This window comes from Mastigoproctus giganteus, chromosome 8, assembly GCF_048544385.1.
Source record: "Mastigoproctus giganteus isolate SK-2022 chromosome 8, ASM4854438v1, whole genome shotgun sequence".
Lineage (NCBI taxonomy): Eukaryota > Metazoa > Arthropoda > Arachnida > Uropygi > Thelyphonidae > Mastigoproctus > Mastigoproctus giganteus.
In genome coordinates, this window is record NC_143582.1 from 14793154 (window position 1) to 14819132 (window position 25979).

Sequence of the window (25979 nt, forward strand, 5' to 3'; positions counted from 1 at the left end):
AAAAGGATGACTGAGTTGGAGATGGCAGAGAGTGATAATAAATGGACACTGTTCTACGTGGACTAACGTTATTAGTGGAGTCCCCCAGGATTTGGTGTTGGGCCCACTGTTGTTTTGTGTATTTATTAATGATATCGATAAAGGTATATCAGGCTTAATGTCCAAGTTTGGAGATGATACAAAGGTTGACAGGATTGTTAATAACACTAAAGACAGTATGCTACTGCAACAGGATCTAGAAAAGTTAGGTAGATGGGCTGAGAAGTGGCAACTGAAGTTTAATATTGACAAATGCAAAGTACTGCATATGCGTCCCAGTAACCCCAAGAGAAATGTACCAACTGTGTGGTATTACACTCAGGGAGGTGGAGAATGAAAAATACCGGGGGGGGGGGTAATTGTGCAGTTAGGTATGAAGTTCTCTGAGCAGTGCCGATAGGCTGCCAGAGCAGGTCATGGAGTTTTGATATATAGGAATTTCGCTTGCAGAGACAAGGAGTTAATTATACCACTGTAAGGCTATGGTCAGGCCACACCTTGAGTACTGCATACAGGTCTGGAGGCCTCATTTTAGGAAGAATTTAGAGTTGCTAGAATGAGTACAGAGAAGGGCAACAAGATTGGTGAGAGGAACAAAGAGGTTCTCTTACCAGGAGAGGCTTAAATTCTGTAAGTTACAGCATCTGGAGACTAGACACCTGCGAAGTGATCTGTTTGAGGTGTACAAGGCCTTGGATGGTTTGAGCAGGCTGAATGCTGATGGGATTCTTCCACTTGCTCAGATTAAGAACCTGAGGGGGCATAGATTCAAATTGAGGAAAGACAGTTGTAGAATAGATGTGTGGAAGTTTTCCTTTAGCCAGTGGGTAGTTGATTTCTGGAACAGACTTCCATCTGTTGTTGTGGAAGTTGATAGCTTAAATAAATTTAAGGCTGAACTAGACAAACATTTGGAGTGATCGGATGGGTGAAATGGGAAAGTTTTCTTTTTTTTTTTTTTTTTTTTTTGCTGATGCTCTATAGCAAAAAACAAGCTTATAAGCTTGCTTTCTTGCATCATATGCCTCAACTAATGTACTCTCAATAGAAGATTCGTCCCTGTGTTACCCATATATTTCACCAAAACTCTGGTGTTATGTCATTATGTTTGGCTGCCTTTCTGGCTTTCATTTTTTGTTTAGCTGCACTCAGCTCTGGCAGAGCTGAGTGCTGCAACCTGTAAATTTATAGTTTAACCTTGAATATAAATTAAGTTGTAATAGAAGGCTCTTTCTATTACCTGAATTATGTCCCCCCCCAATATGGACAGGTATGCAAGAGTAATTCATGAGTGGTGAACTTCACCGTAGTTATGACTATTATTTACAGAATAGATTCTGTGAATCTATTTGCAAGTCATGAACAATGAAGTTTTTGTGCATAGCTTAATCTCTCTCTCTTTTTTTTTTTTTAGGTAAAGAGTGAAGATCTAATAAAAGCATGTATTGAAAGGATTGAAGAAATTCAGCCTATACTAAACGTTGTGGTAGATACAAGATTTAATGAAGCTCTGGAAGAAGCAAGAAAAATTGATCAGTTCATTTTGTCCACCATAAAATCTGAAGAAGAGCTAGCTAGAGAGAAACCGTTCCTAGGCATACCTTTTACTTCTAAGGAATCCATTGGTATAAAAGGTGAGTCTTGTGGAAGTTATCTTGTTTTTAAGATAATCGTGCAGCAGTAAAAAAAAAAAAAAATCCACATTATATTTATCGTGGGAGGATATAGTCCTATCTGGGACCATTGCTAACCTACTGTGCACATGGCCATGTTAGAACTTTTAAGTTCTAACATGCAAACAAGTGCACAGGGTCATGTTAGATGTTAGGACTCATGTGCACAGGACCATGTTAGGCGTTTGGATGCAAAGAAAATAACTTCCCTCCTTCCTACACATGAAAAGGTCTATCTTAATTATGGCCATTTGTAGACTTCCATGTTAAAATGGCTCTGGCTGTACCTAGTATTTTGTTTGGCACCTATATATTTTTGCCGAGTCATTTCACTTTACTTATTGTAAAGGTGGCATTGTGGTGATCTTCAGCTGTCACGCATTATTTTCACTTTCTGAAGATACTGCCAATTGCTCTTCCTTGCTTGATTCTAGATATATATTTCACAATATGAATTACATACAAAGAAAAATGCATCTGGAAACTTTTTAAAATTGTGGAGAAAAATATATGCCAATCAACATTTCCCTCTTGGAAAGAAAGTATTAGGTTTGGTGAAATATGCTATTCTATTAAAATGTAGTTGGTGTACATTGGCCATCTTTAGTGATAATAAGCACATTTCTCCTTGGCATTAATTAAACAAGATAGTTACAAGTATTATCTTCAGTGCAGCTAGCTCATTCCTGTAATGCCCTTCCTTTCATCAGAAACTTTCCAAATAAGTTCTGTTTCTTTCTGTGTTTCACTGTTATGCTCTGATGCATCTTTCAAAATAATCCCACAAGCATTCTGATTCAAATTCTGGAACAGTGAGGACCAAAGAAAATGATTTTAGTAATGTAGTGTAGTGTAGCTTAGTAGACACACAGCACTTTGCTCCCAGTATTTTGCACTTATTGATATAGATACTACCTCCCATCCGGAATTGAAGGTATCCAAAATTTTATTCATATTTGCTTACATCGCAGGAAAGGTAGTTGTCAACCCTGATTGTGGAATTTTCTTCTGACAAGAGATAATTATGTGACAAGATCTTATTTTCTTCTGACAAGAGATTATTATATGACAAGATGTTACTAAATTCTAATTTTTTTTTTTTTTTTTTTTTTTTTTTTAACTAGCAGTGTGTCTGTATTCTCTAAACATTTATTTATTTTCGAGGAAGCAAAGATTAAGAATTTCACAATAAAAAGAGCACCCTGTGTATCTTTATCTGAAGATGCATTCCGAGGTTAAAGGTTGTTTATTCACAATTTGTATTGTTTTAATTTGGGCTGAAATAATAAAGTGTCTTTAGTTACACATTTATATAGAGTGGGCATATATTTTTCATTGCATTACAAGCTTCTCTAAAATTAAAAAATAAATTATGTGTTTACTCCCCGGGATGAATAAAGGGAACACTAGATACCGAAAAAAAAAAAAAAATATATATATATATATATATATAACATAACTGTTTTGGGATATAACTTAAGGATTTAATTTTTGTTTTAAATTTTATTGAATTAAATTGGAATCATGACTCTGACCAGAGCAGCAAAGCAAAAGGCTCAAGCTAATGGGAGTGCTGTGGTTCAGGGGAGAACTGAGGGGGGCAGTTGCCCTCTGAATCACAGTCTATTAAAATGCACTGTTTGCTTGATGTTTGCGGAGCAGTCGGGTACGGGACATGATACTGCCAAGGGGGATGTCTTTGTGTGTGCACGATGTAAGGAGTGCAAGGAAATCAGGCGACAACTCAGCGTTGTTATGGGCCTTTATGAGACCTTGAAGGACAGGGTGGATGCCCTCGAAGGAAATAAATTGAGGGGCCCATCAAGCTCTCAGCTGCCCACATCAACGCCAGAGCTTGCACTTGGTCATCAGGCAACACAGGGGCAGCCCCCTAAGCAGAATGCGCTGGTCCCACAGGAACTAGTAGTTGTTGGTGACTCTATTGTCAGGGAAACGGGGAACATGCTTTGTAAAAAGGATAGGTGGAATAGGACCAGGGTATGTCTGCCAGGGGCAAAGGTTGATGACGTTGTAGAGCGGATATCATCTTTTAAGGGCACAAAAGGTGATATAGTTGTACACGTTGGCACTAATGATATTAATAGTAGGAGACCGGCGGAATTACTTAGCAAGTACAGGTCACTGTTGAAAAAAAGCCGTGAATTAGGGTTGAACTTGAAAGTGTCTGCAATTCTGCCCAGACACGATAGGAGGGAGTATATGATGAGAGCCTTGTCGATCAATTCGGCCCTGGAGGGATTGTGCAAGGCTCAAGGGGTAGAATTTTTTTCAGCCTGGACTGTACTTGTTAACAGGAGAGATTGCTTCTACAGGGATGGGATACACTTAAATAGAAAGGGTGGAAGAATTTTTGCTGATGCTGTCGAGGCAGTGTTAGGTGGGTCGGAAAACTGCTAGTTGGGGGGGATACAAGGACTAATAGATTAACAGTAGCCACTGGCAGAGGTGGAAGTGATTCTTGCACTGCTTCTATTCAAATGAGCAGAAGTCTGAAAAACAAGATGCAGGATATTTCAGAGACTGCTGGTAGTCATTGCGTTACAAGTAAACACATGGGTTGTGTTAGGGTAGCTAAGAATAGAAACAGGTGCATGTATACCTGCGTGTACACCATTGCTAGGAGTTTGGTAAATAAATTTGATGAATTTGAGGTATTGCTCAAAACATCAAAGGCAGATATTGTTGGGATATCAGAGACGTGGTGTCACACAGATATAAGTAATGCGGAACTGGAATTTGGGGAATACAATGTATATAGAAAGGATAGACAGGACAGGAGGGGAGGAGGGGTTATGCTATTAATTAAGAAACACATAAAGTCAAAGGAAGTGAAGCCAGTTGACATCGATGGACAGGGCAGTGTCGAGTCAGTTTGGTGTGACATAAGCATAGGGAAATCAAAATTGAGAGTAGGAGTGTGCTATAGGCCTAATGACTCTGATGAGTATAATAATATATTGTACAGGGAAATAGAGTGGGCCAGTAAATCAGAGAGTCTTATAATGGGGAATTTTAATTTCCCAGATATTGACTGGAATTTCTGGGTTGGTCACTCGCACACTAGCAAGGCTTTTGTGGATTTATTGGATGATTGTTTTCTACATCAGCATGTTCTTGAGGCAACCAGAGGGAGCAATACTCTTGATCTGATTATCAGTAGTATTTCTTCATGCATTAAGAATCTGCAGATAAATGAACCACTAGGTGGCAGTGATCACAGTGTGTTGAAGTGGGATTTACTCAAGGAGGTAACTACCATCAGAGGTAAAGGGAAGGGTTTTTGTTTTCGTAAAGGCGACTATGATGGTCTGAGACAGTATTTAAATTCTATACAGTGGGACCAACTGATGATGTTACCAACAGCAAACTCAAAATGGGAAGCATTCAAGGAACTAATCTTGGTGGCTACCAGGCTTTACATACCAACTAAGAAATATTGTTCAAGGTTTAGGCCTAAATGGTTGTCAGATGGACTAATGAGACATGTGGCAGAGAAGAAAAATGCATGGGATACATACAAATTAATGGGTGACATGGAAGCCTATGATAGATATAAGTTGGTCTGTAACCAAGTCACAAAGGAGATTAGGCAGGCAAAGGCAGACTACGAAAAATCCTTGGCAAAGGATGCAAAGAAAAACAGAAAGGAGTTCTTTACATACTTGAACTCGAGAAGGAAAGGGATGAATCAGATTGGTCCACTGGATATTGATGGTTCAACAGTTGAGGATCCTGCTCAGGTGGCTAACAATCTAAACGAGTATTTTGCATCTACATTCACGCATGAGGAGTTATTCAGGAAGGAGAATGATGTAGGTAAAGTAAACATTGGCAGTGAGCTGGATGATTTTGTAATAACTGAGAGGAAAGTGGAGGAGAGATTGTTGAGGATAAACATAAAAAAGGCACCTGGGGTGGATGGGATCTATCCAGTTATATTAAAGGAGGCAGCAAAGGAAGTATGCAAACCCCTAGCCATAATTATGAGAGCTTCTTTGGACTCAGGGGAGGTACCCATAGACTGGAGATGTGCAAATGTAACCCCAATTCACAAAGGAGGATCAAAGGCTGACACAAGTAATTATAGACCTGTTAGTTTAACTTCTGTTCCAGGTAAATTAATGGAGGCACTGGTTAAAGAAGCACTGCAGGATCATCTAGACAAGAATTCAGTTATAGCTCAGACGCAGCATGGTTTTGTTAAGGGCAGGTCTTGCCTGACCAATTTGATTGGATACTATGATGTAGTCACAAAAGAACTGGATGCAGGGAATAACTTTGATATTATATATTTGGATCTTAGAAAGGCTTTTGATACTGTTGCACATGGAAGACTGCTGCACAAATTGGAGCAGTGTGGCATTGGAGGCAAATTGCTGCTATGGATAAGGGGATGGTTGAGTGGCAGAAGACAGAGAGTGGTAATCAATGGACACTGCTCAACGTGGACTAATGTTATTAGTGGAGTTCCTCAAGGTTCAGTGTTGGGTCCATTGTTGTTTTCGGTGTTTATGAATGATATTGATGATGGGATATCAAGTTTAATGTCTAAGTTTGCAGATGATACAAAGGTTGGCAGGGTCGTTAAGGACACTACTGACGCTATGCTGCTGCAACAGGATCTGGAAAGGTTGAACAGATGGGCTGAGAGGTGGCAAATGAAGTTTAACATTGACAAATGTAAAGTACTACATATGGGTAACAGTAACCCCAGAGCAATGTATCAACTCTGCGGTACTACACTGACAGTGGTGGAGAATGAAAAGGACCTGGGGGTAATTGTGCAGGCAGATATGAAGTTCTCTGAGCAGTGCAGACGAGCTGCAAGAGTAGCTCATGGTGTCTTGTCAATGATATACAGGAATTTTTCTACCAGGGATAAGGAGGTGATTATTCCCTTGTATAAGGCAATGGTTAGGCCACATCTTGAGTACTGTATACAGGTCTGGAGGCCTCATTTCAAGAAGGATGTAGAGCTGCTGGAACGGGTACAGAGAAGGGCAACAAGATTAGTAAATGGAACAAAGGGTTGCTCTTACGAAGAAAGGCTTAAGTTTTGCAAATTACAGAGTCTGGAGACTAGGCACCGGCGAGGTGATCTGATAGAGGTGTATAAGGCTTTGAATGGTTTGAGCATGCTCAATGCCAATGGGATTCTTCATCTTTCTCAGAATAATCACCTCAGAGGGCATAAATTCAAATTGAGGAAGGACGGATGTCGGATAGATGTGCGGAAATTTGCCTTTGGCCAGCGGGTGGTTGGTTGGTGGAACCGACTTCCATCACTTGTTGTTGAAGTTGATAGCCTAAACAAATTTAAAGCTCAACTGGACAGGTATTTCGAACGAACGGAGGGGTGAAATGGGAGAGGTTTTTTTTTTTTTTTTTTTTTTTTTTTTGGCTGATGCTGAATAAGCTTGCTTTCTTGCATCATATGCCTCTACTAATGCTAATGCTAATGCTAATGACCACAAGGTGAGAGGACTTTACAAGATAGAGAGAATACAAGAGCATTATACCATATTTAGTAATCATGTGGGCTTGAACTTCGGTCACTCAAAGTGTGTACCCTTTTGTACCCTCATACTAGATCAATTGGCCACCTGTTTATTTTATTTGAAAGAACACAACTTAAAAAGTTTCCATCAGACATTAATAGGTTTTTGTGTGGGTCCCATTGATGCCCAAAAAGATGTTGAAACAATATTAAATTTCACACCAATGTTTGTCCAGTACAGAAGTAACTGCATTGTTGATACATGCACAGCATTCTTTCACACCTTGGACTTTAGTGGACATGCTTGTTTGTTAAAATAATCTAAGAAAAAAAAAATCCAAATCAGTTATATCTAAGCAGCAGGGGAGCGAAGAAATGGGTCTTTGTTGTCCAATCCTTTTGCTTGAAAACATGTTATCCCGGAATTTTCTATCTTCCTGTTCTTCAGTGTAGAGAAGTGCCATTCTGCCAAAAAATAACGTTTGGTTGTGGTTGTTTCATCTGGTGTACAGCAAAATAACTGAGGTGAGTGACTGATTTCTTCATGAAAGAAGAAATGACTAGTCACCATACATTTGACTTGGGATTATCTCCATCAAACTCTTATGCAACATATGGGTTTCAGCAGTTTTATAGGAAAAAAAACTTTTGTACACTCCAAGGGTTGCACTAGTTTTAGCAATAGACCCATTCACAAAAGGGTGATGGTCAATGTATTGAAAACAGCTACAAAATACTACAAATTTTTTTTTTAAAAAGCAAAATTTTACCTTGCTGAAAATATGCTAAACTATATAACCTAACCTCAATACATATTAAAGAACAAATAAAACTGTATTCAGAACATAATGGCTTTACAGTTGCTAAGACTGTTCAGTTGACATTAAACAAACCAAACCCAAACAATGCTGAAAATTGCACAGACTACAGTCAGTATGTTGATATCAAATAGTTGTCTGATTTCATGTGCTTTTGCAGCACTTATTGATTACCTGCTTAAAAGGAGACATGTATGCAGAGCCGTGCCGAGCCATTTTAGTACCTGAGGCAAGAATGAAAAATTGTACCCTCCTCTAAAATATTTTAAAAAATATATATGACTTATTTAAAATACATTTTTGGTTTTAATAAAAATTAAAGATGAAAAAAAAAAAAAATAAAAACTGTTTAAAGTAATTTTTATTCTCATAAGCAGTATTTATTATAAATATATAACAGATTTATTTATGCATCATTCATTTCAAAAATAATAACAATATTATTATAATACTTGAAACAAATGTTTCGTCAAAAATATCACAAATTAGAATAATTTTAATTATAAATAAACAATATTTCTTTAATGAAAACATAAAATTGAAAACGTTGGCAATTATTTAATCTTTCTTTTAGCACCCCTTTCAGCTTTTAACCTGAGGCAAGAACCTCATTCGCCTCACCCTCAGCGTGGCTCTGCGTGTATATATAACATTAGCACATTGTTTAGGTGCTGTTTTGACGTGTATATGCATCGAACAGCAGTGGGCATATCAATGGTTGTATGCAGACATTGCATTGTATCTCTATATTGCTAGGCATTGATTCAGAATACCCAGAAAGAAGTAGATCTTGGCAGATGAAGAAGACCATAAGCATTACTTACCTGGATAGTATTGGAATTTGATATTCTACAATTTGTAACCTTTCATATATTACATGACTAATCGATATCATGGTCTAACCTGTAGATGGCATATGGCATGGGTGATGTAGTATTATTGATTGCTGTGCTCTAAATAGGTTTCTGTTACCTATCTTCACAGTGCAACAAACATCAAATTTAAAGCTAAATTAATCACACTTCAAAGATCTATGCTCCTTTCCATGCTTCCGGCCTGCAGGACAGTATCCTCTGCTGAACTGCAGGTCTTGGCAGGTGTGCTTTCAGTGGACCTTCATCTCGTGTTCAAAGGTCTCTGCTACCAATTAAAACACAGAATTCCCACTGGAATTCTTGGCATAACCTGTAATTTAGATGCATACATCAAGCAAGAGAAATCAGGATATGGAAAAATTTGATAAACATCTTGCAAACTAGATGGGATACCAGCAAAACTAGGCATGTGACACAAAACTTTATATCAGATATTACCTTTGCCATTGGAAGAGATGTTTAGAAATGGTTCAGCCCTAGTCTTTACTCTTAATTCTTAATCACCGGTCACAGATCCCTAAATGTGAAATTATTTCAATTCGGCCTTGTCAACTCACAGTTTTTTTCCTGCTGGTCCCAGCAAACTTGGGCTTGTGATTTATCGTTGCTCCAACTACAAGTATCCAACAAAATCGACCAAAGATCAACAATAAAATCTTACCATAATAATTTTGCTGAAGTAATGAAGCTATTCTCTTGGAAAATGAAGAATCCTTTCAGGCATTCCAAAGATTTGCACTTGTGTTTACAAAAAAAGAGATGTTGGTTGCTCCACCCACTGCTTCTTCTTCAATTGTTGAACCTCTGGCAAATACACCTACACCATCTACTGCAAACTCTTAAACTTCTGACCAGTACTTGATGTGTATGTTAACTGTTCAACAGACTTTTTGCTTTGATCTGGAAACGTATCCTAAACTTCAAACCGTGGAGGGGGAACCTCACGTTGATACTTGATTTAGGCTCTTGGATTCTGCTGAAACTATTACTTACATATTCTGTGTACCTATCACTGTAAAATAGACCTACTTACCTGACAGGATGTACCTAGATAGAATGTCTTGCTAGATTTCTTTTTCCCAGAACAACTGATTTCAATGTGGCCTTAACGGGGATGACTTTATGATAGGATACACACACCTGACTGGACTACGTGATTGGACTTTACTGACTGCACTTACCTAATGATACAAACTTGCCTTCTCCTTCCATGGATCAGAGTTTTTATTTTCTGTTTCTCCACATCTCCTAAAGGAGTAGAAATTATGGCCTCACGAGGCAAACTCTTTTTGCTGGGACCCAGGATTTGGGTCTCCTATGGTACAGGATTGTTGTGTTGGCACCCACTAGTTTCTCCATGTGGGTGCGGGATTATTATTTTTATTTTATTTTATATACTTTTTATTTTTATCTAACTTATTTTTTTTTCTTATATATACATTTTTTTTATTTATTTATTTATTTTACAAATTAATTTATCTAATTATTTCTCCTATCCTATTTGTATTTTAATTTATTTTATTTTACCTGTTTTATTATTATCTTTATTTTATTTTATTTATTTTTTTTTTTTTTGCTGACACCCAAGGACATCCATTACTGTCTGTGGGTGTGGGATTTTTATTTATTTTATTTTTTTATTTATTTATTATTTTTTTTTTTTCTGGCCCCCAAGGACTTTCATTACTGTTTGTAGGTGCAGGATTTTTTTTCCCCTCTGACATTTTGCCTTTTGCTTGAGGTGGGATTTTGCTGGTGCCTGGGCTCCACTAGTATTAGACTTCACCAGTGGACTTTGGATGTGTTTTTTTTTTTTTTTATTCTCTCTATCTCTTTGAATGATCCCAAACTCGTTTTAAGCATTCAGTACGAGCTGGTTGAGGTCTGCCACAGTACATGCGCAGTTGTGGTCCACCTCCCTGTGGTGTAGACGGACATTGGGCAGGCTTTCCAGGTCACGTTCCTGGTGACAGAGGCCAGAAACAGCTAAACAACATAACATGCCTCGTAGACCAAGGGCATGCAGGTCTCCATAGACATAGAGAAGGCATTTGATACTACCTGGCATCACAGCATTCTTAAGAGACCTGCATGCCCTTGGTCTATGAGGCAACCTGCCTATATTCATTGAGAACTTTTTATGGAGTTGTTCTTTTCAAGTACGATATTTTAACTCCCTTTCTACGACATTCTTGCAGGAAGAAGGAGTTCTGCAAGGGTCTATACTGAGTGCAACCCTTTTTGCCCTTAGAATTGACTATTACAAAAGAACTTCCAAATACTGTTGAGTCTTACCTTAATGCTGACGATCTCTCTCTCTCTCTTTTTTGCCATTCTCAGAACATGAGATCTGTTGAATGTCAATTGCAGATATCCCTAAATAAAATGCAAAAGTGGGCAGTGCTCAAAAGCTATCATCTTTCACAACAGAAAACTGTTGCTATACACTTTTGCAATCAACGTAAATTGCATACAGATCCCAAACTTCACATGTCAGACTTGACCATTCTGATTGCCAACAAATTGTATACAGATCCCAAACTTCACATGTCAGACTTGACCATTCTGATTGCCAACAAATTGCATACAGATCCCAAACTTCACATGTCAGACTTGACCATTCTGATTGCCAACAAATTGCATACAGATCCCAAACTTCACATGTTAGACTTGACCATTCTGATTGCCAACAAACATCAGATTTTTGAGATTAACCCTTGACAAGAAGTTAAACTTCCTTGAACATATTAAATTTGTATGTAATACCTGTCTCAAAAAGCTCTACATACTAAGAGCTTTATCCATCCTGTCTTGGAGAGCAGATTGTACCTCATTGCTTTGATTATATAGAGCATTGATTAGATCCTATTTGGATTATGATGCTCCAGTCTACGATACTGCCCGAAAGAGTGTACTATGGTGGCTGGATCCTATACAACAGAGTGCATTACAGATTGCACTTGGAGCCTTCAGGACATCTCCAACTCATAGTCTATATATTGAAGCTCATGAACCCCCTTTGCACCTCTGCAAAAAAATGTTACTACTCAAAAAGTATGCAGCCAAAATAAAAAATTGCTGTTTGCATCCTATTCACCCATACCTCTTCAATCCACAACTACCTAATCTCTATAGAAATAAAGCTAATAAAATAAGGCCAGCAGGCCTACGGCTTTTTGAAATATCACAGAATTGGAAAGTTCCTCTTCACAATAGTCAACAGGTAATGAATTACTTTCATCCACCTTGGCCTCCCCTTCCTCAACTGAACTTTGATACTTATTTTCTTCAATGGGGTAAGAATCTTCTACCGACTCTCAACCTGAAACAACTCCATGCAAGTCATATTCAGAGCTATGTTGATTTCCTGCCAATATATACCAATGGGTCCAAATTTCAATCAGCTGTTGGAGCAGCAGCAGCAGTGTTTCCCTCTGCTATCATTTCAACTTACCTTCCACCTGAGTATAGCAACTTTTCTGCAGAACTCCATGGAATAAAATTAGCTCTAGAAAATCTGAATCTTTACCCATCTCCAAAATATTTAATTTACACCGACTATCCCAGCTCAATTAGAGCAATGAAAATCCCTCCTATACAAATCATCCTGTTTTCAGCCAAATCACGCAGTTGCTCTTGAAAATTGAACATCGTCAACAATTAGTGAACTTTTGTTGGATTCCAGTGCATTCAGGGGTAAATGGGAATGAACTGGCAGATATATCTGCAAAAAATCTGTTAACTTTAGATTTTACCTCTGTCCATATTCAAGCCTTGGACTGTAATGTCATCATAGCAGCAAAATGCCTTGCACAATGGAAAGAACTATGGCACACCCAGACTAATAATATTTATGTTCATGTTTATGTTCCTGTTTCAACTTTTTCAGTTGAAACAGGAACCAAAATTTTGGCACTCAAGCATCCAGACAACGAGAATGGAAGAAGTGGTACTTGCATTGCCAAGATTAGGGCATACTCATCTGACTCATATCCATCTACTCACAGGTGATGATCCTCCTCCTCGGTGTCCACACTGCTCAGCACAACTAACAGTCAAACATATTCTTATTGACTGTCCTCACTATCAATAGGACAGAATATGAGTCCTACTTTCTTTAACAAATCTTCAACAACCGAGATGACTAGAGCATATTATTGGCAATCAGCCAAATAATAATGAACTTTTCAGCTTTCTGAAAAAAATTGGAATATATCATTGATTCTGAATAGTTTTCTAAAATGAAATTGAAATGGCTTCAATTCTGAATTATTTCCTAACACATCCCTGTGAGCGGAGCACACGCTTCTTGATTAGACCGGGGTTCGAGCCCGTGACCACCAAATACGGAGGATGCGGAAAGGTCAGGGAATGACCACTGCATATCCCTGGAGCAATATGGCCTTAGTTGCTAATGCTCCTAAAAACCAAATAACATCCCTGTGGACTGGTGCATTATAGGCAGTGTAGCTTATGTGCCATTAAACACCCATAACATGCACACTGCACAAACATAACATTACACACATTTCTGAGCCTTTTACAGAGTTCTGTATTCGACATAGTGTACAAAGGTGGAGTTGAACTGACATTCAGGTGCAGTCCTACATAAGATACTCTACATGTCTACATTACCTATCTTATGCTAAATTTGTTTGCTACTTCTGCTATATATTGCAGATTTTGATTGACTATTTGGGAAATGTAAGGTATATTTTAAAAATTAAAGTTCATTTACTAAAATTCTTAGTCAGCTGTTTTAAATCTTGCTTCACAAGGAAGAAAAGTTGTTCATATTGGTATAATTGTTTCCAGATTCGATTTTCTATTTTGTAAATCTTAAATTGTGTATTTCAGGTTTGAATTTTGCAAGTGGCTTTGTACCAAGAAAAGGCATAAAAGCTGAAAAAGATGCAGATGCAGTTGCAGAAATGAGAAAAGCAGGAGCAATTCCTATAGCAGTTACAAATGTTCCTGAACTCTGTATGTCATATGAATCACCAAATAAGCTGTATGGTCGCACAAGAAACCCATATGATACATCAAAAATTCCTGGTGGCAGCAGTGGTAAGTAATCAGTCAATCATCAGGAATTATGTTGTGAATGATTGCTCCATTTCTATCCATAAAAAATACAACTTTTGTGTAATTAGTCATGTTGATAGAAACTTATTTTTGTAGTATACTCAGCATTTTGTATGGATATGAGAGTTGTCCCAAAAGTATTGCACACTGTGCATGTGTAATCTACTGGTTTAAGTCATATTGTTAACTATAGCCTTTTATTAGAGGATAGATCTCAAGTAACAAGATCTGTTTCTACAATTTTCATCACTGGATGAGATATTTGTGAGCTATAACATTTTGGAATGGATGTAGAGAAAAACACATGAAAGATCAGTGACTGTACATTAAAATTGAAATGTTACATTTAGAATCTCACAGAAATCCATAATGCCTTTGGGAGAATTTTGCAGGGATAATAATCTTGACCAGAATGCATTGTCTCTTGTGACCTTTATTGAAATGAAGGTCACAGGAGACATGACATCTACATTTTTGTCTATTTTGAACATCATTTGGGGGGGGGGGGATTAATGTGTGAAGAAATTACTAAGGAAGTGGGTGTCTCAAGAAGTGAGGTTCAGAGGATTTTGATTAGTATCCTTCAGAAAAAAAAGTGATAACAAATTGGTATTCTTTGCCATATTTCAGATGATGAGCAGAAGACTTGGGAAAACTTAAGAAGCTTGATCCCCAAGCACCCAGACTAAAGAGAACTGTTTCTTCACCCCTACAATAATAGTTGGATCTTGCCTCTCCCACCATATGGTTCCAAGTTTACTTTTTGTTTAGTTATTTCATATTTTTTGTTATTTATCTGTTTATTTCATGTTATACTGATATTAATTCATATAACCTAAATTAACAAGTTAGGTAATATATGCATTGTGTTATGTTTCAGGCATGTTCAGTTATCAAATGATGTCTCATAGGTTAAAAACTTCTATAGTGTGCTCAAGAACTGTTTACCAGAACCTCATAAAGTGATTCATACCTGTGAAGAAACTGATTGCAAGCAGTGTGATATGAATGCACTGTTTTAATTTTAAAGTGAGTCTGAAAAGAAATATCAGAAAAGAAGCTGTATAACAGTTTCTTGTTGAAGTACGTTGTGTGGGTGTGTATTACATTACATTAAAGCGCCATTCGTAATTACCATATTTTCTGAATAATAAAATGCACCCATGTTTTAGAAGGCAAATTTCAGAAAAAAAAATATTTTATTAAATACATTTGAAACAAATTCACAAGTGCTTACTAAACAAAAGTCAGTGAAAAACAAAGCTTTTGCTTTAACTTAACATATAAAGCCAATTATGTATTGCTGCTACTGTCATATTTGTAATTACTGATTGTATGATCTGAACTTTCACATTCTTCAAAGAGTTTATCATCTTCAGGGCCACCGAAGATGATAAACTCTTTGACATTGCTGATTCGTATTTTTTGAAAGACATGGTAAGTATCTCATATTTTGCTAACTCCCACTAATTTTTCACCCATTCGCACCTGAGAAATGTTTGGTCACTTCATTCTTCCTTTAGTGTGAAATTGTTATTCAGTGCCTCCATCTATTTGATCCACTCTCACACATGAATAATTTTAAGAGTTAAGATATCCATTCACTGCAATTGGCTAAGATCTGGAATTACAGCTAACTCTGTTTAATTTGGCAATCATCCTTTTTTTTATATCTGTCATGTGTGATTTGAAATGGTCACACAATAAAAGAGAACCCTATATTCTAGTATATAAGTTGACTCAACATGTAAGTGAACTTTTATTTTTTATCTTGGAAATACATGCTTAATCATATATTCATTGTCAATCCCCTTCTTTTAAGTCATCTTTGCATCTCATTTAGTTGTGGTGTATTACAGCAAAATCTGTTTTAAGAACCAGTCTACTTTTTAAAGCAGTTATTTCTGCTCCTTATTTTATTAATATTATCTTTTAAGTAAAATGTAAAGAAAGTAGTAAGTTTATACAGTCCTTCCTTATGTAGGAGACCACGAACCACCATCTAAAGGTGGCAACATGACACTGCTCATACTGATGCTATGTACGTACATGGGAGGTTATGATTATGTAACTGAGACATTCCTTGTTGTCCATTTATAACTGTACAACACATTGGTTTCTCTGAAAAACAACAAGGAAGTGCATTTGTTATAAAAAGTTAACGTTCTTAACAGTTTACTTTTGCAGAATTCAAAAAGTAAACCCAAAAACACAACTCTCGACAAATTCCATTAATTGTTTTTGTCTGATTTAGAAGATGAACAAATTGTTAAGTTTTTAAAGGTGAGCAACAATATATTTGTGCAAAAATATATATGTAATAAATTGTAAATATATTCATATTAATTCATGTCTTTCTTGACCTTAAAAACTTCTAAACACTTTCTTGACCTTAAACACTTTCTTAAACACTGTCTTTCTTGACCTTTTAGTTCAAAGTTAGTATTTTTTACTTGGCGTATAAAGTGATCGTAAAATTTTAGTGATTTTTTAGTGGTTCAAAGGTCAACTCATATGCCAGAATGTGTGGTAGCTGTTTTAGGAGACCACTTAAACATTTTCACTGTAATTTCTCTCTCTCTCTCTCTCTCTCTCTCTTACACATCATGACTAATGGTTACTGCATGTACCTAGCTAGTATACTTCTGATCATAAGGTACAGAAGAATTTTAGGCAACGTTTTCTAGAAAAAAATGTGTCCTATGGCGCAGAAATTATCTATACTTAACACAAGGAGGAAGGGTGGATAAAATGTTGTGATATATTAAGTGTGATCACAGAAATGTTACATAACAATTTTTTTACTAAAAAAATAAACAATGACTCAAATTGGAGTATTTTCTTATTAATAATAAGAGGATCAAGGCTGTTGTTACAAAGTGGAGAGGAGGTTTTCAGGGATTGCTTTCAAAATTAAAAAATTACACTACATAATTTGTGAATAGGCCTTTTTCTCAACATTTACATTTTAAAAAATTTTCTAACTTTGCAGGTGGTGAGGGTGCCTTACAGACTGCTGCTGGATCTGTACTTGGCATCGGTAATGATCTTGGTGGCAGTATTCGTTTGCCTGCATACTTTAATGGAATTTTTGGCCACAAGCCTTCTAGAGGTAAGTTGCAATTAAATTTTATTCAATTTAATTTTTACAAAAAAAAAAAAAAAAATACTTGCAATGTGAAATGAAGAAATGCTTATCTGTTATAGATGTTATGTAATTTCTGTGATTCCAGAAAAATTAAATCCATTAAGGCAAATTTGTTCATAATAGTTGTCATCATGGACAGATCACAGTACTTACCTTTCAACACAGAAACTTGGTCGTGATAGGAGTGTGAAACAAGGCAGGTTTCCATAGAAAGCAGCTGCATTGAAGTACCAACTCCCAGGGATGGCAAAACAAACACAGACCTTTTCATGTTGCCTTAGGCTGATTAAGCTGATTGGACCCCATGCCTTTTTTTTTTTTTTTGCAAACTATTATTTGGTGTTGAGTTTGAGCATTAGGCATTAAGCATTCATAGAAACTCTACAGTTACAAACTAAATGCCCATTTTTACAAGAAGACAAAAGCCATGACTATGTACAGACTTGGGTTTTAACAGTAACTGTCTATTGCAAAATAGACCTTTGTCATGCACACTGTATGAAAAAATGACACAAATAAATTGCACTTACATTTTTCAATAATAATAATGAAATAAAATATATCCATACTTGGAGGTTCTAAAAAACCTCCCTAATTAAGGTGTTGCACTTCCTAGGTCAATTTTCAGCTTAAAAAGGCTTGATACAATCCAAGCGATGACATGACTGTCATTTCATCACTAACAAGGAAGTTCCTGTCACATCTTTGGTAGCAAAACTCTATACACTCTGTTCTTCGACTATTGTTGAATATTTTTGCCATATCCACTAGCAAAAGAAACCGTTTGGTATGAGATTCCATTGGAGTTGCATACCGATTGTTCTAGAAGAAGAAGAATACATATTTTCCTGTACAAAAAATGACCTGTACATGTGGGAAGTTACTTTGTTTTCGACTACAACAGTGTCCCATCCCTTCCCCACATACATAGAACACTTACCAATAGTACTTGTTGTGTGTGTGGGGGAGGATTATCATTACTATAAGTTTTCTGCAAAACAAAATGTTGACACACTGCATCATACACCACATTCTATTGATTTAAATATGACTGTTGTCTATTAGTTTTTGCAGTAAAAGTAAAGTTAGTCAGATATTGTGTTGAGTGATGTTACACTTTTTGTAGGCGCCTCCGTAGCCAGGTGGGCAGGAGCAGCAGTGCGTAGCACACGCTTCTTGATTAGACCGTGGTTCGAGCCCATGACCACCAAATACGGAAAGGTCAGGGAATGGCCACCGCATATCCCCGGAGCAATATGGCCTTAGTTGCTAATTCTCCTAAAAACCAAATAACAAACAAACAAACAAACATTTTTTGTAATTACTATGGAGCATTAACACTTTTGACACACTAAAATAAGCCATTGTCCCTTTTTTGAATGATTCTCATAATTGTTGGTCCCATAATGTTTATTCATTGTTTCTGAACTGCAACTGATTATTTAGTGATACAGCAATTTCCTTTTTTGGATAGGAATTGTTTCGAATGAAAATCAGTTCCCTACAGTTACAGGAAAAGCAGATAATTATTGGTTTACAGGACCGTTGTGTCGATTTGCTACTGATCTGAAACCCATGTTGAAGGTTCTGGCAGGAGATAATGTCAACAAGCTGAAATTGGATTCTAGTGTCAGTATTTTAGTATTAATAAGTTTATTATTCAGACATTAATTAGCATTTTGATTCAATTATTTCATTAATAAATTTTTTTTTGTTATAATGTGAATATTTTTTTTAATTCAAACAAGCAATTTTTTTTTAAATTAAAAATTAGGTGGATTTCAGCAAATTAAAAGTGTATTATATGGAAGATAACGATTCAAAGAATTGTCTTTCCAGTCCGGTTCATCCAGAAATTCAGCAAAAAATATTTAAGGTAAGACAATTAACTATTCTGATAACTGAAATAACAATAACAGTTATCCCAGTATTCATAAATAGTATATATTAATGCTTTTTCAGCAAAATCTAAGCAGAGACAAATGTGAAACATGCCAATAGCAGGCTGTTTTGGGCAGGCGGCAGCACCAGCAACTTTATTGTATTAAAAAAAAATAAATAATATATTTTATCGTATACCTTAGCTAACCTAACGTAATGAAACTATATAACAGTTTCATTATGCTAAGGAAATTTCCAAAATCAGTTGGTACTCAAAATTTGGAAAAAAGAAACTCACAATGGAGAAATTCCCATTGCCGACACTGCTGGCTACCAGACAACGAACACTACCATCATGGTGTCATTTTTACCTCTGCTTGGATTTTGCCACTTTTTCTCCTTTTCTTAAGCAAATCGTTACAATTATTAAATTACTACTACCTGTCATAGCACCATAACTAACCATTTATTTGCTTTATTAGTATTTACAGTAAAAATGAAGTATTCTTAAAAATTATAGTTAGACTTAATGAAAAAATTTATTGGTAAGAAATAATTTTTTGTAAATTTCATTTAAAAATAAACATGAGAACTGTTTAAAAAGTAAAGTATATAATCTGTTGTGTAGGTTCATTTATTGATAATAGTGCTGTGCTTAGAGTAGAAGCAGTACTACCTGTATGACATTGTCAATAGTTGCAATGTTGTCAGTACTGCTTCTACCCTGAGGCTACTGAAACTTTGGCTGTTGTTTCACTGGGCCAAAGCCAGCAGTGGTTCAGTGCCCCCCACCTCAACTTTTTGAACCATTGCCGGATCATGTTGGCATTACTATTGAATAAAACTACAATTTTCCCAATAGTTCTGGTCTCTTAACAAACAGCATTCCTCAATTTATTCAGAATAAGACAGTGACAGGTGGTATTGATAATCTCTCCTCTCCTCTGTGGCTAAATTCATTCTTCTATCGATGGCAATTTAGTAAATTGCCATTAATAGAGGAATGAATCTAGAAGATACCCTAACAGAGGAATGAATCTAGAAGATACCCTAACAGAGGAATGAATCTAGCCTTTACTTTCTGAAAAGAGAAAGGTGAAAAAAAAAAAAAAAAAAGTTAAGAAATGTTGGAAAACTGATGGCAATTAAGCAAAATGCCATAACTTTTTCCACCAAAACCCTGTTTCCCATGTGTGCTTTCACATCTTCCTCTCCTCTTTCCCATGTGGCTATTTACATAGCTTGTTCATTAGAGTTTGCCAAATGTGTGGGTTAATGGTACAGCCATGGAGTGAATATTTTCATGGAATTTTTAAAAGTTATAAAAATGAAAACTTTGTACCTGAATCCTTTTAAATATTAATTTGTTCTTATTTGTCCAACATTAGAGTGAAATAATTTACAAAAATTAAATCATAAATTTTTAAACTCATTAAAAATAGTAAAAAAGAGTTATTATTATTTTTATTTTCAGTAGTAGCATTCTATAATATCTATTTACAGTATTTATCATTTAATTCAATTTCTAGATCTGAATTCCAGAGAATTTCGGATTTTTTATTTTTAAATGCAAATTAAAATTTTAAATGCTGCTGCAGCCAACAGGTGCGATCTCTTCCTTAGATTTTCAGTGCTATTTTCATGATGACATCCATTAAAAATTGTTAGTTAGTTTTATTTCCAGCTATTAGTTGAAAATGAAAATAAGACATGACAACACATACTGGAAGTTTTCCAAATGATTTGTACATTAGCAGAAACATTATTTTAATTGTATATGAGACAGCCTTGGAGATAAATGTATGTGTATACTCCTCAGAGTTCACACACAAAGCATATTCATGTACATATTCCAGAAAAGATTAAATCTTTACTGATAATATTAAGTTCTTCACTTGATTGACCTTGCATATTTTCTTCCATGTTTCCCAAAATTCCTGCTTACTGCTGTCATCCACCCAAGCCTATGGCACACAAACTCATAATATTAATATTAATATTAATACTTATAAAAATTAAAAATACAGTGGATTCCGGTTATTTGGGCCACTGGTTAATCGGGGCAGCCGTTTATTTGGGGCAAATCTTAAAAAACAGAAACCAATCAAGAAAATAGCCAGGGTTTACTTCGCTTAATTGGAACAGCATGCCGTTTAATCGGGGCAGGAGACCGCAGCACTGGAGATTACCCTACGATTGTCTCCGATGGTACCATGTGGTTCGGTCAAAATTCTGGAGGTCACAACCATAAAACAATAAAAACAATTAGCAGTCACCTGTTTATTGGGCTTTTCTGTTAGTGAAATCTATTATAAACTGACGGTAAACTCAATCTTACTGAATTTGCGATAATACCGACAGCTGGAATTCTGTGGTTTATTATGGTGAAATGTGTTTACACTTCCATGAAATCTTCAATCATATAAAAAAATTAATTTTCAGATCTTCTCTTCATTCCTATTTTTAAAGCTTTGTAACTCGTTACTCCGTTCTCACTTGCATGTATTGTGTTAATTGCAATTTGTGTGTGCCTTGTTCTTTGTTATTGATTGCTTATCTTTTTACTGTTTTAAATTTTAACCCCCACCCACAAATGTCAGTGAACAGAAATGTCAACTAGTTCGTATGTACATATTACAGTACGTATTAATTATTCCGATTATAACGTATATTCTTCCAATTTTCACGTATCATTTAATTTTATAATTGGTAAGGTAATAAAGGATAAATTTGTGCTTAATGGATAATATTCCTCCTATTTTCGCTAATTAGAATCGCTGTTTAATAGAATTAAAATTCAATTCACAAACATGATCACAATGACCGGCGCTCACTGCACATCGTATAGTGAACAGTACTTTACTATGTTGAGTTCGTCGTAATGTGATTTGATTGTACAGTGAACCAGTTGTAAAGGGGTGGGTACATTGCATTTTTAACTATTTACGTGAAACTTCGGATAATTGGGGCAGCCGCTTAATCGGGCCAAAATGCACTAGTCCTGATGTGTCCCAAATAACCGGAATGGACTGTATATATTTTTTAAAAGTTTAATTGCCATCACTCTATTGCTTTTTCTACACATGCCATCATAGTAGATATAGATCTTCTGTGTGCCATACTGTATCTGCATACTTTTATTTTTGTCATGCAATTTTTATTGCATGATGAATCTTTAATATGTAGATTGATTATAGCATCATTTCCTTATTTGAAAATATTAGCTTTGTAATAAAAATATTACTGTTAATGTTTATATTCAATGTTATAATATAGTATACAAATTAATTAGCTAATCTTATTAAACCTTTTATAGTTTTTAGCCTACTTTCAAAAATATGGAAAGTAGGCTTAAGATCTCTTTATGTATTGTGTCCTAATTTAAACCAAATTGACATGCGAGGAGGTTTTTTTTTTAATGGAAAAAAAAAAAAAAAAAAAAAACCTTTTTTTTTTTTTTTTACCTCTCCAAACAGGAGAGGTAAAAAAAAGGTAAATTACAGCCATTATCAATCCACTGCAAGATGGAGGCCTCCTCAACGATTCATGTTGAAGGAAATGGACCATAATCTACCATGCTGGTCCAGTGTGGGTTGGCAGATCAACCGTATAGCAGTCAGGGGCTTGAACCCTGGCTATTCAAAGAGCATGGGCTACTTCACACCCACTCCTGACCACGCGGCTACAGAGACACTGAGAGGTATTAGAACCTATAGTACTTAAGTACTATGCATGGACTGAAGGTTGAGAAGATAAAAACAGATACTTGTTGACATTAGACTTGAACTTCTGTAGATTGTAATTTTCAGGGAATACGTATGGAGGAAGGTTGTTCTAGAAAGCAGAAGTTGAATGAATAAATGAGGAAGAAGAAAAGTTGGTTCTTTGAGTTTGAAGTTGGACAGTAAAAGGATGTTGACTGGTTGCAGCACATGTTTGGACTGCTTTTGAAGAGAGAGCAGGAATTATAGAAGTCGATTGAGAAGAACAATGCCCATGGAAGTATCTATAGAAAAGACATGCAGCAGAAACAGAATGCCTATGAGATAGAGTGGAGAGACTCTATTAGAGATGAGTCATTAATTAACCTAACTGTCCTCTTTCGAATGGAATCTACAAGACTGAGAAGTTTGAGGGGGCACTGCCCCAGATGTGGGAACAATATTCCATGAGAGTAGGGTGAATTTGAGATTTGTACAGAGTGAACAGCTGTTTGGAAGAAAAGTAATGCCGAGAGCAAAAGAGAAAACCCAATTTTTTAGCTGCAGAGGAAACAATATTTGTTTCCTCTGTAGGTAAAAAACTGGGTTTTGCTTATGTTTTTGCTTATGCCAAGAGAGATTAGAAGTCAGGGTAATCCTCAATAGAGATATATGATGTTGCCTAGAAATCAGTGTCAAAGATAAGCATAGGAGCAGAAGAATCATTTTTTGCTAGATATAAGACAGGACTGAGTGTAAGAAGGATTGAAATCGACTGAGTTATCTTTGCCCCACTAGAGAATTACCTGGAGATCAGCATTTAAAGAGTCATTAATGGATATTTGAGAAGTTGAAACTATTTATGCAGGTCAAGGTTTCTGAAAGAGGAAGGTAGAATGCAAAACTATGGATAGGATTTCCAGTCAATGGAAGAGGGACATTAATATAGATGAGGAAAAGAGTGGGAGAAAGAAATGAATCTTGGGGAACACAAGCATTAGTGAAGAAGTTAGAAGACAGAGAGCCATCTACCATCACCTGCAGTGAGTAGTCAGAGAAAAAACTGGATGCCCAATTACAAAAAACAGTTGGCAAACCATAAGGTGGAACCTTTATGCTAAACATAATCAAAACCCTTTGAAATGTCAAGAGCAACTGCTTGAGTTTCACCAAACATTTTTATTGAATTTGTCCATAGATGGGTAACATAAGCCAAAATATCACGAGTGGATCAACGCTGACGGAATCCATACTGTTGATCATTGATCAGATTGAAGGTTTCTAGATAGTTTAAGAGTTGGCAGTTAATTGATTTCTCCATTACTTTAGAAAGAATGGAAGTAAGTGCAATGGGACGATAATTGGATGGGAAGGATTTGTCACCTTTTTTGGGAACTGGCTGGATATGAACAAATTTCCAAGCAGAAGGGAAAACACCTTTGGAATAAGGAAGTGAAAAAAGGCGACACAGAATAGGAGTAAGTTCAGAGGCAAAGGTTTTGAGAACAAGTAGAGAAATACCATCAGTACCTGGAACTTTCTTAGTATCAGGATTGTTCAAAATCCTTCTGACATCCTTTTGATGGAAGACCACAAGAGGCACTAAATGCAGTGTATTGGGAATGATGGAAGGTAGTTTACCAAGATCATTAATACATGAGTTGCAATCAAAATAGGAAGCTAGCAGGTCAGCTTTATATTTGGCATTGACATTGATTGTGGTCCCTTTAGATTTTTGGTGGATTTAGAGCAGACTGTCAAGGCAACATAGCATTAATTTATAGAAAAGAGCAAAAATAAATCATCACCATACAGAAACCTTAAAGACAATTCTCACTGGCACTACATTAAAAAATCTGTCAGGAGTATCCATATTTCTTGCCTTTTGCATTCATATTTCATACTGTCAGCAGCAAATCTGAGATCTGGCTGCATGATCTACACCTAAAATAACAATACCATAGAATTTCAATAGAAATGGAAGTATATCTTACTAAAATAAAATCTGTCCAGTCCTGCTTGTAGAGAATATATACAAAGGCATTTTATTTTTATGCACCATCTTGAAACAGCCACCAAATGGATAAGCACCACCCATTTAGAACATTTGCATTCAATACAAACAAATTTACAGTACTTGAAGGATGTGTCCTAACAAGGGGGTGATTTTGTTTTGATTCATGATCTTTAAAGAAGATTAAAACAAGCTCAGCATGGTGAAAGAAGTGGAAGTAGGCACCATCAGTTCTCTTTGGAACTTCTTGTTATAATTTAATGTTGTTATAAATCAGTTAAATTATTAAATTAAAACTTATTTGATGTATTTTGTTGTTAACCCAGTTCTTTATAATTTTAACATATCGTGAAACCAAATTATTTAATATCTTTATCTTTTACAGGCTGTACAATATCTTCAAGAAACTTATGGATGCACAGTTCAAAAAATCACTATTAAGCAGTTAAAATATGCACTTGGTGCTTGGTTTCACAAGCTAAATTTGGCATTTGAGTATCCGTTGAGTGTGGAACTAGCAAATAGGAAAGGAAAGAAAAATATACCTCTTGAAATAGTAAAATGTTTGTTAGGATATTCTGATCATACCATTCAATCTTTGGTTTTTGCAATATATCAGTCATTTTTTAATCCAAAAGACACTAAGGTTCATAATGAGTATATGGAAATATATGATCAGATACAAAAAGAATTTAATGAAATTCTTGATGATAATAGCATTTTTATTTACCCTACTCAACCTGTTTTAGGTTTGTATCACAACCAGACTCTTTATAAATTTTTTGACATTAGTTTCACAGGTATTTTCAATATATTAGGTTTTCCAGCTGCTAATTGCCCGGTAGGTCTTTCTTCTAAAGATATTCCCATTGGCTTTCAAGTTATAGCTGCTATGAATAATGATCACTTGACATTGGCCACAGCAGTGGAACTGGAGAATGCATTTGGAGGTTGGGTCCTTCCTGGACCTGTGTTTAAAAAATTAAAAAAATAAAAATAAATAAATAATAAGGTGAAAAGGTGCCTTAAAAGCTTGAAGAAAAGTTTAAATATGTGAATTGCATAAATTTTAAGGTAAATGAAAAAATTATTTAGATATCTGGATGAAAAAATTATTTGGATATTTAATAGAAGAAGAACTCTTTATTGCATACAAATTTAAATTTATTATTAAGAAATAGAGTACAAAGATAATATTAAGATACAGGGTATTTTCTGTGCTACATG

The 25979-nt window shown here is 35.8% G+C and overlaps 1 protein-coding gene across 1 annotated transcript in view; it reads left to right on the forward strand.

Annotated features, from left to right (window-relative positions):
- LOC150081282 (fatty-acid amide hydrolase 2-B-like) overlaps positions 1-25746 on the forward strand; it is a 32586-nt gene extending 6840 nt beyond the window's left edge. Inside the window, exons 2-7 of the mRNA XM_090380145.1 lie at positions 1454-1673; positions 13781-13990; positions 17001-17120; positions 18631-18785; positions 18931-19032; positions 25138-25746. Of these exons, the coding sequence (XP_090236271.1) occupies positions 1454-1673; positions 13781-13990; positions 17001-17120; positions 18631-18785; positions 18931-19032; positions 25138-25746 (1416 nt within the window). The remainder of the gene's footprint in view (positions 1-1453; positions 1674-13780; positions 13991-17000; positions 17121-18630; positions 18786-18930; positions 19033-25137) is intronic.
- The last annotated feature ends 233 nt before the right edge of the window (positions 25747-25979 follow it).